This window comes from Alligator sinensis, unplaced genomic scaffold (genome assembly GCF_000455745.1).
Source record: "Alligator sinensis unplaced genomic scaffold, ASM45574v1 scaffold520_1, whole genome shotgun sequence".
NCBI lineage: Eukaryota > Metazoa > Chordata > Crocodylia > Alligatoridae > Alligator > Alligator sinensis.
The window spans coordinates 1,860,980-1,877,139 of NW_005842064.1; the positions used below are offsets into that span (position 1 = coordinate 1,860,980).

Below are 16,160 nucleotides of genomic sequence, written 5' to 3' on the forward strand. Positions count from 1 at the left end.
GATGGCGGCGCCCGCTGGCGTGAGGCTCAGTGCGCGTCACGTGACGGGGGTGTGACCCGTGTCCCGGCGGAAGCGTGAGGGACCCAGCGGGGAGCGGGGGCTGTTGGCGGCCGCGGAGCGTGGGCTGGCGCGCCACTGGCTGTCGGGGACAGAGAGCAGGAGACACGGCTGTCACCACGGAGCCCGCCGGTACCACCACGGCGGCCGCCGCCGCTTCTCGGGCCGGGGGCGCTGGGGACCAGGCGCCCTCGCTGCCTCCGCCCCCGCCGAGGATGCCGCGCAGGAAGGTAAGGGAGGCCGCGGGGGCGGGAGAGGTTCTCGGGGAGGGGGCAGGGAGCTCGCGGGGGCTTGCTCCCGCGCCCTCCCCCAGCGAACTTTCCCCCAGAGGCACAAAAACCGGGGGAAAGGAGCGGCCTTCAGCCCCCCGCACCCGCCTCTCTTGCTCCCTGAATGGCTCCCGCTGGCGCTCGCTGGGCCCCGATTGGCTAACATTGCTGTCAGTCATCTCCCCCCAACGGTTACCTTTCTCCCTCCCCCCGCTGGAGGCTTGTTCCACCTCCTTGCGGTTCTGATTGGACAAGAGAACGAAGGACCTGCGTGTGTTTGGCTTCGCCTAATGGCCTAGCTGGGCGCTGATTGGCCGGCGCGGCTGCCACTCCCCGCCCCCACGAATACCTCCCGCGCGTGCCTTGTTTCTCGTGTTCCTTTCCCCCAGCCGCCCCGAATGGATGTTTCTGTGGGAGCGAGGTTCTAGCTGATAGGCTGGGGCAGCCCGTCAGTCACGCCTTAGAGCCGCGCCTCGCCTCTGTGGGAGTTCTTATTGGAGGAGATTCCTCTCGGCCCCTCCCCTCTCTGATGGTGATTGGTTGATGTAGAGGGAGGGAGGCAGCTCTACAGCCGCGGGCGCAAAACAAAGCGGCGAGGGCACCTGCCCTCCCAGCAGGGCGACCCCTGTCGCCTGGGCTGCCGCAGCCTTCTCCCTCCCTCCCTGTCCCAGCCCAGCCAGGCTCCTCTGGCCTGCCTGGCCCCTGCCCCAGCGGGACAAGGGCAGCAGTGACTTGTTCCCAGCTCCTAGTCCTGGGCTTGTCCTGTCCTCTCTTTGCAGATCAGCATCTGCCTTGCCCTCACTGTGGTGCACCCACCTGCCTGTCTGTGCCAGGACAGAGCGGGGCTTTTCCAGGCCCAGGGGAGGTGCTACTCCCAGGCTGTCCCAGGTTTTCATTTCAAGTGAGGCAACCAGTGCCTTAACAGTTCACAAGACTTCCTTCCAATGACACTGGTGCAACCTGTTTGTATTGGACAACTTTGCAGAAGTCTGGAGTTACTGGTGCCGCTTCCCCTCAGCTTGTGTTTCTCATGCTGAAGGGAGGCTTTTCTCCAAAACTATCTGCCTGCAAAAAGTTTGAATCTGTTCTATAACATTCAGGCCCCAAACGTTCTTGTGTTAGTAGGAATAGTATTGAAGTCTTAACTGTTCTCTTGCTAATGTGGTGCTGCAGAGGAACGCCGGCAGTAGTTCAGATGGCACTGAAGACTCCGATTTCTCTACTGATCCTGAGCATACAGACAGCTCTGAAAGCGATGGCACATCTCGGCGATCTGCCCGTGTGACTCGTTCCTCAGCCAGGCTGAGTCAGAGCTCGCAAGGTAATGCCTTTCTTCTACATCCCCCAAATGACACTTGGCGAACTGTCTCTATGTTCTCAGCTTGATATGCTTATACATTTTAGGGAATCTGTTCCTTCAATTTGGCTAACCTTCATTTGCTGGTTTTTTTTTTCTCATTGAGTATAATAATACTAGGGTGAGGTACAAAGACATTGCAATGAAGCATTATCTAAATTAGGCAGCATAATCTAGCATTTTAAACTGGGGTTGGAAGTCAGGATTCCTGTGTCCTGGTTTACGGTAGTTAAAGGGGGTGGGAACTGAACCATCGGTTCTATGCTTAGCTTTGCTACTCATTTTCTGAGACCTTTAGAAGGTCTTGTAGCCTTTCTTACTAGAGTTCCTTAGTGCATAATGAATACTATCTACATGATAGAGGCTTTGTGATGTTTAATTTTTGAAGTGTTTAGAGATTGTTGACAGTTGTTATCCAGAAGCGCAAAATATTTGCATGAAGCATGTGTGATAAATCTCTGAAGTCACCTTTTGGTTATTTTTATAAATAACTTGTTTATTTGAAAACCTAATTTTCGAAACCTCTGAGCAGCTAATCATGCTTTGGAGTCCATTTTCTGCTAAAACTTCACTGTAACTCCAGTCCTGAAAACTGTACCTTTAGGCCTTTTCTCTAAAAACGTAGCCTGGTAAAATCACTTGGCTCTTATAGACTGTGTTTGTCACTAAAGTCCCCAAATAACTAAACCAAAAGTAAAATGTGGATAGTTGAGGGCTTTTACGCTGTACAAATATGAAATTTGGATGGTTGTGTTATGGGTATGAGATGTTTTCATATCGGTGGAGTTTGTTGTACAACAGTATGTATCCAGCATATTGTCAATCGAGTTCATGTTGCATGTTTTTACGTTTTGACATCCAGATTGTTAAAGTGGGGTTGTTGTGCTTTTCCACCTCCTCATTTTCTTGATCTGAGAAATTTTCTTGGCTGATAGTAATTACTGTAGAAATTAAATTCCATCTGTTTGTCTAAAAAGAGAAATGGCAACAAAGGGGTAAGATCTTCTGATTCCCTTGTTTTATCTGTAGGCTTTGCTAAGAATTTTTCAGACAGTTTTCTTCCAGGTAAGAAATTCTTGTAGTTCTTGACCAGAGTTTTTTAGAAAATAAAGTTATTTTTGATTAGCATCTGAGGCATCCCTGTTTTTCAGCAAAAGAGAAGCACTTTTTAAAATAATTTGTTATCAACTCCAAAGTGGTAACAGTTCAAGACTACATACAGGGTGTCAGATACTGGCATGTGCCAAAAGCAGCTGTAGTACATGCAAAGCCAGTCTAAACAGTATTGATTCTCATTCAGACCTGCTGAATTGGAATTGTTTAGTAAGTTCTGGATAAATAACGGGAGTTCAGAGTAGCTTGATTTTGGTCCTTCATTCTTCAGACTGTTAGTAGGTCTTAGTGGCTGTAAAATTGTCAAAGAATGTGTCTCGGAATAATGAAACCAATCTCAATGCCAGTAGATACACCTGCGGTGTGGAGGTGAGGATTGCGGTTGGCATCAAGCTGTCATATATTATTTGATAAGACCCAGACCTATAGTACCAAGAATTTGACTTTGGGATCAGATGAGAGACAGATCTGTGACTCATGGTGGTTGCCCTGAATGAAGCTGACAATTGGATTAACTGTTGTTCACTTAGATTCCAGCCCTGTTCGGAATCCACCATCATTTGGGACAGAGGAGCCTGTATATTCTACCAGGAGGGTGACACGCAGCCAACAACAGCCCACTCCCGTGACTCCAAAAAAATACCCACTCCGACAAACTCGCTCTTCTGGATCAGAAACTGAACAAGTGGTGGACTTTTCTGATAGAGGTATGGAGGGAGGGGAGGTATGGCTTTAAGTGCCTAAAGATATTCCATAAGCTTTGTGCCTTGTCTGTGAGGGTTGGGGGCAGTTTCCTAAGCGTGTAGGTTTGAGTTATGAGTGTGTTGTCTGAATTCACGTAAGACATTTCTTTGTAAATTTCCATTTGTGCAAAATTTGTAACATCTCATCTTTTATTCAGACACTAAAAATGCGGCAGATCACGATGAATCTCCCCCTCGCACCCCAACTGGGAATGCCCCTTCTTCAGAGTCAGACATCGATATTTCCAGTCCCAATGTGTCCCATGATGAGAGCATTGCCAAGGATATGTCCATGAAGGATTCTGGAAGTGACCTTTCTCACCGCCCCAAACGCCGCCGCTTTCATGAAAGCTACAACTTCAACATGAAGTGTCCTACTCCTGGCTGTAACTCTCTAGGTAAATCCTTGTCCAAGAGAAGTCTTCTTTCCCTTCCTGCTGTTGAGATTGGTAGCCTGCATTTCACTGGGTGGAGTTGCATATTTGAGCATCATGGGTTTTACTGGGAATGGAATACAACAACAGGTACATGCTTTCAGGGATGTTTTTTGGCCAGGAGCAGTTGGGGTCGTGAGGATGGAGAGACAGATTGATGACATCATAGGACAACACAATAGGCTCATTTTTTGTTTTTTCCAAGCATCTCCTTCTGCATCCAGATCAGTGAACTGCTTCTCTCATGCTATATCGCTGTTAAAAAGCCCTGAATTTATTGCTGAATTCTACGGAGAGCTGGCTTCGGAAGGTCAACGTGTTGAAGTCTAACTGTAAAGTCAGCAGTTGAAATCCAGTTAGTAAAGTCTTGTCACCTGATGTTTCTTTGGACTATGTGGCAAAAGTTTTCAATCTTGCTTAAGTTCCCAAGTACAAGAACACCAGTTGCCCCTTGCTACATCTCACTTAAGCAATTGAGTGAGCTAGGGAGTCTGAAAACACCTTACTAACCTGAAGTAGTCTCTGCCAGTTAAAACTAAGGCAGGATAGTGTTGGTGAGCTTTGTTCTTCTGTTGTCAGAGATGAATCACTTAAGCTGTTTTGCTGGCATCATGCAATATTCTGGGCAGCAAATCAGTGGAACTTTTTGTTTCAATCCTTGTAAATTCTGTGGCATTCTTGCATGCAGTTGGGGAGACAAAAGAACAAGGAGAAGAGATGTGAAATTCAAAGACAGAATGATCCATCAGCAAGTAGATGGGTCATTAATATAGGGATTTGGGGAAAACGTTGAGTCCTTCAGTTAAGCTACCAATCGCTATCAGAAGCACAATACTTGGAGGAAAGTTGATACAAGCCAATAGTATATCAATCCAGTTGAGGAGGGGCACGTAGATTTGGGGTTAGAGTAAGAAGAGCCTCCATCTTGGCCCCTTATGAGTTATCACAAAGCATGTGATTTGTCTTATCCTCTTATAAGGATGATGCATTTAGTTAGCCCTTTTTTTGAAAGGCAGGCACATGCTATGCTGTCTTTGGGTTTTTTTGTTGACTTAGAAGCTGAAAGGTTTTTTTTCTGATTCTCCACAGGACACCTGACAGGGAAGCATGAGAGACACTTTTCCATATCAGGGTGCCCACTGTATCATAATCTCTCTGCAGATGAGTGCAAGGTAACATCCCTTCAACTTCTGTTGCCCTTCTGCTCCCATACTATAAAATGTTGAGACCTGTTTATGACTTGGAACTAAACTTAAAATTTGTTGTGCTCCAAGTGTCACTGTATCTGTTAACTGCATTCTGTGATCTGAAATTCAAAAAGGAAATCAAAAAGGCTTATATGCTTTTAGAGCAGTTTGTTGTGATACTAGTTATGTTCAAATTTCCAGGTGAGAGCGCAGAGTCGGGATAAACAGATTGAAGAGAGGATGCTGGCTCACAGACAGGATGACAACAATAGGCATGCCACCAGACACCAGGTAGGCATTCACTCTGTAGTGATGGCTGGCCATGTAAAGGGACGAACCTTAGACTGGGGCTTTGGGCTTTTGTGACAAGTACTAATGTTCTTCTTTTGAAATTGGCTTTTGTGCTGGGTCTTAGTACTCTGTTACTCATCACCTGCAGTTTGTTTGGTCATGAACAAGTCATTGGAGCAGTCCAAAGTTGCTGGTAAGCACATGGAAAGTGGAAGGCTATAAGAGTTATGGGAAATGTCAGCCAGTGTCAGTTAAGAAGTGTCTAGAAGAACTTATTGCTGTCCTGAGCATTTATTTTGTATTTGTGTTGTGAAATAAGGCAGGGCTGTCCAGCTTCTAAGTGGCTGGGGTTACATCGTGCTCTGTGTGCTGCACCAGGGCGAGCCACAGAACATACCCCACTCCCCTTTCCTCCAGTGCACTTGCATGTCTGCACCCTGCCTACTCCCTGCTGTACTGCATGCCCATGATTGCTGCACAGGCATCCCACCACTACACCATACACTTGGAACCCCTCTCCCCCCCAATCCTTTGCTGTATTGCTTGCCCCAGACTCACCACCAGCTTCTAACACAGATTCTTAGGGTACTGACAGGAGGAAGCAGCAGCTGGAGGAAAGACTGGGAGCCTGGATATTCTGACTGCTATGCAGCCAGAGTGGTGGAAGAATCAGCAGCTGGACAGGTGCCACAATTTAAGTCCTTGCTAGTTGGACAGCCCTGAAATAAAGGATAGGTATATTTCTGTAACAATGCATAGATCAATTTGCCTTTTACAGAATGAAAAGAAGTGTTTCTGTGAGATTATACTTTATTAGCTCAGGAGACTTGGGTTCAAATGCAGATGAGTCTGTTTTTAACATGTTGGAGTTCTTTTGGAGCGAACACTTATCTACATGATACAAGTAACAGGAGACAAGATACAGCTTTTCATGTTAAGACTGAGGTGTGATGACACAGGTGCTGGAAAGTTGGGGAACTTATGCCAACTCTTCTGTTTTTTCCAGGCACCAACAGAGAGACAGCTACGATACAAAGAGAAAGTAGCAGAGCTGAGGAAGAAAAGGAATTCTGGACTGAGCAAGGAGCAGAAAGAGAAGTACATGGTATAGGACCATTTACTCTAGTTTCCTTTCATCTGGAATGAAACAAATCAATGGGCTGCTGAGCTAACAAGGCTGTAAAAGCCAACAGTCTTATGTTGGTGTAGATTTCTTTTTTCTTCCTCTTTCCCCCCTCCACTTTCCTCCCTCCCCCTTCTTCCCTCCAAGGTCCTAATATGTGATTATTTTAGGAACACAGGCAAACATATGGCAACACCAGGGAACCCCTGTTGGAAAACTTGACCAGTGAATATGACCTAGAGCTTTTCCGAAGAGCACAAGCACGAGCCTCTGAGGACCTGGTAAGACTCATAACCCTTAGCATGTCTGAAAGCAGGTGCCTTTGTTCAGAGAGCTGAACATCCCTGGGGCCTGGAGTGCTAATAAAATGAAAGTTCACAAGAATAGGAAATCTGTCATTCACAACCCATGTTGTTCAGTAGAATACAGGATGAAAGCTAAGAACCAAGTAATTGAAGATACGCCAGGAATGATTCTGCCTGTATTTAGTTTCAACAAATATAGGGAAGTCAGAGGTGTCAGATATCCAATGAGTTTGCCCAGAGTACAGCTGGAGCTGTGCATCTCTAATATTGGATGCTGCAATAACTCTGAGGAGAGGGAATGAATTGGTGCCAGTTCTATTTAACAGGTGCTTGTTCTCAGCTTTCATCATGTTGATAATCAATGTACCCCTGGGCAGAATGGTCAGCAGCTTCATACACGGAAAGCAGAGCTAAGAATTGATCGAAGTGAGAGATTTTAAATGCTGTGTCATAGACCAGCCTGACAGTATGCTGCTGTTGTGGAGTGGAGTTTGCCTTAAGATCCCTAGATTTATAAAGTAGTATTAGCGTGATAGTATAATTGTGATGGTCCAGGAATTATGCAAGAGGCAAGAATTTGTTTGGGTAATAACTTTTATTGGACCAACTGCATAATTGGAAGACTTAAACCTTCAGATTGGAGGCACACCGATATATCGGTCCATATCATTTCGGTCCCAATAAAAGGAAAATTGACATTATTGGCAATCAGCTTTTTTTGGCTGATGTGGCTGATTTTTAATGTCACTGATAAATGTCGCGTGCATGCATGCAGCATGCGCATGGCCAGGAATGAAGTCCAGCAGTTTGGAGAGCAGCATCCAGCTGGTAAGTCTGGGGGGCGGGGAAGAGGCGTGGAGGAGGGAAGGGGGTGGCTGACTCAGGCCCCCATGGTGAGGGAGGGTGTGGGGCTGGGGTGTGGTGTGGGACGGAGATGCGGGTGGTTCGTTTGGGGGGGGTGGTGCAGAGGGGACAGCTTCCCACCCTGCGTGTAGCCTCGGGAAAGGCATAGGGGGGCATGTGCCTCAGCTTTGTGTGGGGCAAGGGCGGGCTACCTGCTGCCGGTGCGGAGCTGGAGATAATGCTGGCCTTTTCCTGTCTCAGCACTGCCCCTGCCCACCCACCCTGCCCTGCCTGCACCCACCCCAATTGCAACCCTGACCCAGCCCCACTGCCAGGAAGAGGCTGGCACAGCTCCTGGCCCCAGTCCACAGTGGGCAGCCCACCCTTGCCCCACGCAGAAATCTGGGGGGCACATGCCCCCTGTGCCTCCCCTGGGGTGCTCACAGTGGTAGGAGGAGCCATCACCCGCCTGCCCGCCCCAGACATGCCGCCTGTGGCTCTGTCTTGCACCCCACCTTGCCCTAGCTGGGCAGCCCCAGCCCCATGCCTTCCCTCACCATGGGGGGCCTTGATGTGCGCCCCCCACAACTTACTGGCTAGGCTGCATATCAGCTACCAAGTTGGTATCGGCCGATATGCCTGGTTAATAAATGACCGTCAGCATCGGCCAAAAGAATCTTCGTCGGTGCACCCCTACTTCAAATACAAGACATTTCTTTCAGGCCTGAGGAGAAAGCCAGTATAGCAATATATTGCCAAGGGCTTCCTTAGGTGCTCTTGAAGGGTACCTCCATCCCAAAAGTTGACCCCAGAAGCAATTCTGATGGTTTGAAGCTAACTGCACATGTGCAACCACAACGAAAAATGCCCCTTTCCATGTGGGCAAGGAAGAAATATTGCTTTGAAATAGATGATGTAAAGCAGAGGACCGTACTGTTGGAACACTGCTTTTTCAGCCCCTATTCAAGCTACACCTGCTTGGGTCAATTCTGAAGACCTTATTGGATGAAAGGAAAGTTTCCCGATTAAACTGATTTGCAAACTGGAGTGTGAAAGAAGGTAAAGAAAGTGGATGCTTATTGAGGGATGGAATGTAATTGGTGTAAGCTCATCTAGTGTAAAGGTCTGGAGAACCTTCTAGTGTCCAAGCATGAGAAGCATGTTTAGATATTTTCCATCCCCTAGCTTAGCTTGACAAAAACCTCTTCTTGGGGATCTTCCTTCTGTGTAGAGTCTCTGAAAGAGATTCTGAAGCAGGAAAATAAGTGGGTTGTGTGCATGTGTGCGTTTTTCCTGTTTAATTAATCTCCTACTCCTTCCCCTATTTAGGAAAAGTTGCGGCTTCAAGGCCAGATCACAGAAGGCAGTAATATGATTAAAACAATCGCCTTTGGCCGCTATGAGTTGGATACCTGGTACCATTCTCCCTATCCAGAGGAGTATGCTCGACTGGGACGTCTCTACATGTGTGAGTTCTGTCTCAAGTACATGAAGAGCCAGACAATACTACGTAGGCACATGGTAAGGCCTGGTTGGTAGTTATCTAATTACTGAGACTTAGATATTGAACTCATGTTGGTGTCATTTCAAAAGACAAGTGCCTGTGTGCTTCAGTAGTCCATCTGATAGCCTGCCCTCCTAAGTTGAGAAGGCTTTGCAGTTTTGAAAGGAAGACCATTTTTATGACATTGTCTTGCTCTCTGGGCCAGCTGGATGACCCTTGTGGAATAGAAGCCGAGGCTTGCAATCTAATTTATTGTAATTGAGTAGGATTGAATGTTCCTGCTAAGAGCATTTATTCTGCATGTAGCTATTGATACACTACCTGTCCTCAGAACATCTGGTGGAGATATAATATGACCATAACTTTAACATCATTCTCCTGCAGGCAAAATGTGTGTGGAAACATCCGCCAGGTGATGAAATTTATCGCAAAGGCTCCATATCAGTTTTTGAAGTAGATGGGAAAAAGAACAAGGTAACTAATTGTGCTGATGGATCAGTCTTGATTCTGGAGATCACCGCTCATATGCACTGTGCATGTCAGTGCCTTGTACTGAGGGGAAGCAGGAGATGGTACTCTTAGATACTCAAAGGGGTGCCAGAATTTGTCCTGGCCTTTCTTGCAGTGCTGGCAATTTTATTATTTTGCTGATGATGATTGTCTGCGCCTCTCTTGTGGTGGCAGTTCAGTTTTCTCCCCTGTCCTCTGGTTTACGTACCAGTATTGGCAGAGTAGCCTTTTAGTTGTAGATCAGACTCCCTTTCTGAAGATGAATAAGAAGCCTCCATGCTTGGTCTCTGTGGATCATCACTGTCCAGGTTTTATTCAGTTGTGAATGCTCTAAACCAGTGATGCTCAACCTTCTGGCCCCATAGATTGGATGAATGGCATGGGGATGGCCCACGGGCTGGATAATGTGACCCCATGGGACAGAGATTGAGCACTACTACCCTAAACATCATTATAGCATTACAGGAGTATAGAGTATGCTAGCTTTTTGCTAGTTAGAGCCTCCACTGTTGAATGGGAAGAGTAGGGCACTAGCATTAGCAGGTATAGCTGTGATTTGATTAGTGGCAGGGTTTCTCTGAAATGGCTACCCATGATTTGTCCCAGAGGACCTGCCTAATTTAGTTATAAACTGAGAATTTGGGTATTTGTTGTTATGCCTCAGTGGTGTAGTTTTGAGAATGTGTTAACAGCAGATGTGCTTCATTTTATTGCAATTCCCATACATTCAAAAGTGGGATTCTCATTGATGCTGCATCCTGACAGCTCAAATATGTTACTGTCCCTTTTGCTTCTAGATCTACTGCCAAAACCTGTGTCTGCTGGCAAAGCTTTTCTTGGACCACAAAACTCTCTACTATGACGTTGAACCCTTTCTCTTCTATGTCATGACAGAAGCTGACAACACTGGCTGTCACCTGATAGGGTATTTCTCCAAGGTTAGTTGAAATACAATACTAATATTTCACTGGAATAGATTTAAGACTAAGGTCATCAGCATGAACTCTCGTGTCTACGTGCAAGTCCCAACCTTCAAAGGGCAGGCATAAAATATGAGCTCTTCCTGGAAGCAAAGCTAAATTACAAAAAGCTGTAAGATATTTTGTTAGAGTACCTTCATGGCCATGTTATAGTTTAATGGCTAATAAAGAAACAAACCTGAAGCCACTTTGGTGTCAGGAAGTTCACTGCATGTTGTCAATGTGCCCTGATCGTGATATACTTGTTGCTTGCATGGATCTTTTGCATGGATCTGATAGACTTCCTCTATGTTCTTGCTTCCAGGAGAAGAATTCTTTCCTCAACTACAATGTATCTTGCATCCTGACGATGCCTCAGTACATGAGGCAGGGTTATGGCAAAATGCTCATTGACTTTAGTAAGTATAGGGGGAAAATTATGGAAGAATCCTTCAAAAGCATCTGCACTGAGGCATACTGTCTTCAGGAGGTCAGATGTTCTGTCTCACATTCAGGAGCAGAGATGCACAAATCTATAGGATATGATCAGTTAAAGGAAAGCTTGCACATACTGCATCAGTCCTCCAAGCTGCCAGAATAGTTCTTTGGCACATGCTTTTGCTCGTACATCTGCCGGTAGGTCTATTGAACAAATGCATTAAAAACAGCTAATCAAGGGAAGGGTTTATAGCAGTAGTACTCAACCCCCAGGGCTGTATCATCTGAGCCACAGGGCTCCCCACAGGTCTAGAAATCTGGTGACAGAGAAGTGGTGGCAGCATTAATTGCAGCAACTCCCCTGCTGGCAAGTTTCTCAACCTGTGGAGAGCACCACAGGCCAAATGACAGAGCCCTTTGTGCCAGTTTGTGCTGGGTTGGTCCATGGCTGGTTCCAGTGTCTGGAGATAGGCCAGGGCTGGCCTGCAGCTGGATCTGACTGGGCCCGCATGCTGGATCTCGCCCATAGACTGACCCTACACACTGACCCCGCTTGCGAACCAGCCCTGTGTTCCTCATCCAGCTTGCGGGCTGGAAGGCTTAGCACCACTATAGCATGGTTCAGATGCAGGTGGTATCACTCCCCTAGAAGAGAATATGGGCCAACAAAGTCTCCATGTTTGCCTCTTGTAGCTTTTTCCAAGTATATCTCAGATGGGACTGATATTAGTGCAAGTCAGCAAAATTCACTTGATGTCATAATAACTGTACATCAGCAAACTGGCTGCAGTTGATCTGTTTCAGTGAGAATGGATTTTTGGGCCTGCTTTTTTCCAGTGGTGCATGGAAGAACATTGTTTAGGAGACTTTTGCTATCCCCAAGAGTCTAATTCTTAGTGAACTGGTATAATACTTATTGTGTTGCTTTTTGGGCATCATTATTGGTATAATAGTGTATAGTAGTGATAGATGGAAGGAAATCTCATTGTGTTTGAGCAAGTATGTTATGGTTTCCTCACAGGCTATTTGCTGTCCAAAGTGGAAGAGAAAGTTGGCTCCCCAGAGCGCCCTCTGTCTGACTTGGGCCTTATCAGCTACCGTAGTTACTGGAAGGAAGTTCTTCTTCGTTACCTGCATAACTTCCAAGGCAAAGAGATCTCAATTAAAGGTGAGGTCTGGTTCTAAATGAGCTTGCAGTGTATTTGTTCAGAAAGTTTTGGTGCCTCTTGTTCTCCACCCTCTTTCCCAAATCTGTGGCAACTGATGTTTGGTCAGTTTTCTCCTTCAGAAGCAAGTTGCTAGAAGTGGAAGTGGTAACATCTAGAATGCAACTGGTTGGGCTTTACTCTGCTGTCTGAGCCCACAACCATCTTTAAGCCTAGGCTTGGTTTTGAAGACTCATAAAGCATTCTTAAATAAACGCATTTTTATTTATAAAAAGAAAAAGAATGAGCAATTAGACTGAAGCTCCAGTTTCAAGCTAATGCCATTCTAAATAGCTCTTGCACATGTCTCCATAAAATGCAAGATTGAGGCTGAATGTGAGAGACACCGGCCAAAGTGTTACACTTATGGACCTATGCACATCTTGATATGCATACAGCAGACACATGGACTGCTGCGTAACTCATGTCCATGTATTCAGAACACAACCTTTTTAGTTGCTCCATTATCCAGCATAAGTGATCAGTATTTTCTCAGTTCAGAAGGTAGTATGCAAAAGCTGTTTCATTGCAGAGAGATTTCCACGCTTAAAATATTCAGAATATGTACACGTCAGTTGGTGTTCTTGCCATTCCTTTGGCATCTGAGGTTCTTTCAGCAGTTTCCCCCCAATTAAGCATCTCTGCCTCTCTGTAAGAGATTCCTGTTTCACAGATGAGGAAACAGGTATGGAAGTGATTTAACTTTAAGTATACCAACAGCAGATAGGAAAGGACTCCTGGTGGCTAGTAGCTGACCTTACAGTATACTACATACACTGCCTCTATAATCATTGTTGACCATGTTGAACCTGCTAGATAAGTTTTAGTATTAAACTTAAAAAGTTGGTGTACATGAAGTATTATGTGAGTATAATTGAGGGATTATGCATAAAACTTGTCACTTAACTGAGCAGTGGTAGGCTGCTTCAGTCTTAAAGGAATACCAAGGTGATTTTTTTTGCTTCTCTTTCAAATAGATTGTGTTACTGTCTTGCAGAAATCAGCCAGGAAACAGCAGTGAACCCTGTTGACATTGTTAGCACTCTGCAGGCACTTCAGATGCTCAAGTACTGGAAGGGAAAACACCTGGTCTTAAAGAGACAGGTAAGGTTGCTGTGTGTTTTTGTTTTGTTTTCCTGATGATCAGGCATGCCCTTTTGCTTTCTTATAGTTTAGCTCTCTCTGATATTATAATATCCCATAGACCTACGATAATTTATATTTAGTGTGCCTCATGTAGGCTTTTCTTGCATGTTGATTATAGGAGGGAATATTCTAATACTAAAGGATAACACAGTACCTGATGAAGTCTGAGGTCTGTTCCCAGGCTGGTTCTTGACTAGCATAGAAATCTGCTGTGTTTTTGACTCTTCTCTGCTATTTCTAACATAGAATCACATTGATCATCTTAAGTAGATTGTAAATCCCCAAACGATAGTCATCTCCCTTCTCTGCTGTTATTTATATCCTTCTTCCTAGGGCTTGTCCTACTGCTGAAGATAGCCTGATCTGTGTTTATCAGAGATTCCTAGACAGCCATGCGAACTGTTCTATTTATGTAGTGAGGTGACATCATCTTGTGGTGCTAAGCAGACAGTGGGCAGATTATGTTTAGAGTGCTGGACTTGCATGTTTGTCATCCCATGGATTGTTTTCTCTTATTGAAGACTTTGGTTTAACCTTCCCTTTCATGCTCTCTTCCTCAGGATCTGATTGATGAATGGATAGCCAAAGAGGCAAAAAGATCGAACAGCAATAAGATAATGGATCCCAGCTGTTTGAAATGGACCCCTCCTAAGGGAACTTAACTACCTGCTACTCCCGAAGCCAGTGAACCCCAGCAGTAGGAAATACCCTAGGGATCTCTGTTGTATCTGTTGCTGTTGTGATTGGCTGGTACAGTATCCTCCAGGAAGATCAGTTCCCCTTGGTACTGTTCTGGCCCAGACCTTTTGTGCACACCGCAGACGCTGGTTCTGAGGAACTTATGTTTCGGCCTCAATGAGGTTGCAAGGATTGGATCTGTATAGGACCCAAATGAAGCTACTAGCAAAACTGGCCCAAGGAGTTCTGATATCTGGTACTGTACCTGTCCAGTCACTGGTTCTACCCTCACGTTCTTATTCCAATGAGGTTGTGTTGTGTCCTATAATCTGTCTCTTCCTTCCTGAAGGCTCCTTGCCCTCTGAGTAATGAACGTGACCATTTCTGTGGCCTTTGAACAAGGTCTAATGCTTGATTGGGAAAAATGTGTAAGTGCATCCAGACAGGTTTACCAACACGTTGCCATTGCACTCATGTTAGCATTTTAAACTAGACCTGACTGATAGACTGCCCAGTCCCAGGTATCAGTTATTTTCAAGGAGATAGTAAGCCACTTATTTAAGCAGTGCTTCCCACTTAATGTAGCAGTCTTAATTAAAATAACAAATTGTAAATGGTGCTGTACATTCTGAAGCTTTCACAATTTCCATCTGTTACCATTAATGTTATTATCCAGGAGTCAAGATTAATAGTGCAAGGCACCAGGATTTGATATGCTTTCACAAAATAGTCCTCAGTGAGCTCCCCTCAGGTTAGCACAGTACCATGTCAATTACCCAGTCTTCCTAAGTCAGGTATCTGTTTAGCCTCTTCTGGAGCTGATGGTTTCCTTTACACACAAAAAATTACCAGTTTAGTGCATTTCAATGTAGACATTCTCCCCAAAAGGGTTTTTCCTTGAATTGTAGCTTTTCTTTTTGAAATCTTTTCTTTCCATATACTAAGATAATAAAATGTTAATTTTAGAATGATTTTTGTTAACCTTGTCCAAACTGCCACAGAAAGTCTACAATGCAGTATCATCAGTTCTTGGATTGCCTATGGCATACATTCTGTGCATTAATGGCAGCTCCAGCTAGCTGTGTGGATGGTTTGCTTCTCTGAAGTGCACCCTGTTTGTCTTTGTAGAACAAAAAAGCTTTTTTATCCCCCTGTTCCCTCACCATCGTCACCAAAAGAAAACAAACCCTCCTGCAAACTGGCTTTCAAGTATAACCACTGTCCTCTAGCCACAAGTCTTCTGTCTGTCTCCAATATGATTAATAGGGAGGGGACAGGCTTGGGGTGAGTGGTGGCAGCATAATATGGTGCCCATTTCATTTAGACCCTTTCAGTGATTTTTTTTTTTTTTTTTTTTTTCTTTCATTGAGTAGTGTCTGAACTAAAGCATTTACAATGTACTGGTAGTTAGGGGCTATTTCTTATTAACCACTGATCCTTCCCAGTGTGGAGAAGTTCTCTGGTCCCTCTCGTGGTTGGCTGTGCCTCTTTTTGTCCCCTTAAAAATGTTATCTCAGTACAATGTATTTGTGTCTCTTTGGGCATTACTGAGGATTGTTGTCGCATGTCCTTGGCTCCTATATTGTAGCTGAAGACAAATGCTCTTGAAACTATCTGGCTGGGTGGATTTTTTTGTGGGGGTAGGGAAGAAGGCTGTTCTTGAAAAGAAGCTAAACCCAATTCCCCTGATGTGGTAGAATGTGCTACTCCTGTATATCTACTTCTCAATAAAGCATGTTCTCTGCTCAGTTTATGCCTTCCTTTTTGTTGTTCTGTAGGGGGGAGGGTTATGCTGACTTTTGCAGTTGAGCACAGCTGTCTTTACCATCCTAGAGAGAGAAACTAATTTTGATGTCCTTATGTCGTCAGGTGTAGTGAGGACTAAAGCAGACTTCAGGTCGACTATAATAGATAATACATGGTACAGGACATTTTTCATTTAGAATTGATTCTGGAATGGATATTGGTGAAAAGAACAAAATAATTCTGGTAGGCGGA

At 45.1% G+C, this 16,160-nt stretch overlaps 1 protein-coding gene across 5 annotated transcripts; it reads left to right on the top strand.

Annotated features, from left to right (window-relative positions):
* Positions 1-123: 123 nt before the first annotated feature.
* On the top strand, positions 124-15,910 carry KAT7 (lysine acetyltransferase 7). 5 transcript variants are annotated; one of them, XR_003093973.1, is made up of 15 exons: positions 124-287; positions 1,500-1,647; positions 3,327-3,503; positions 3,698-3,937; positions 5,063-5,145; positions 5,362-5,451; positions 6,458-6,556; positions 6,745-6,855; positions 9,052-9,243; positions 9,611-9,700; positions 10,534-10,674; positions 11,021-11,114; positions 12,155-12,301; positions 13,316-13,442; positions 14,045-15,910. XR_003093973.1 is itself a non-coding variant. In XM_006023312.2 (15 exons), exons 1-15 carry the CDS (start codon positions 273-275, stop codon positions 14,144-14,146), a joined length of 1,836 nt encoding a protein of 611 aa, XP_006023374.1. In that variant the 5' UTR covers positions 124-272; the 3' UTR covers positions 14,147-15,910. The 5 variants fall into 5 exon arrangements, 2 of the variants coding, with proteins under 2 accessions (XP_006023374.1, XP_025059517.1); XM_006023312.2 differs by having other exon boundaries at positions 13,336-13,442; XR_003093974.1 differs by lacking the exon at positions 11,021-11,114.
* The last annotated feature ends 250 nt before the right edge of the window (positions 15,911-16,160 follow it).

Bases quoted from the DNA above. Each gene is read 5' to 3' on its own strand.
- KAT7 (XM_006023312.2), top strand. The intron at 1,648-3,326 runs GTAATGCCTTTC...TTGTTCACTTAG, and splicing joins GCTGAGTCAGAGCTCGCAAG to ATTCCAGCCCTGTTCGGAAT. The intron at 6,557-6,744 runs GTATAGGACCAT...TGATTATTTTAG, and splicing joins AGCAGAAAGAGAAGTACATG to GAACACAGGCAAACATATGG.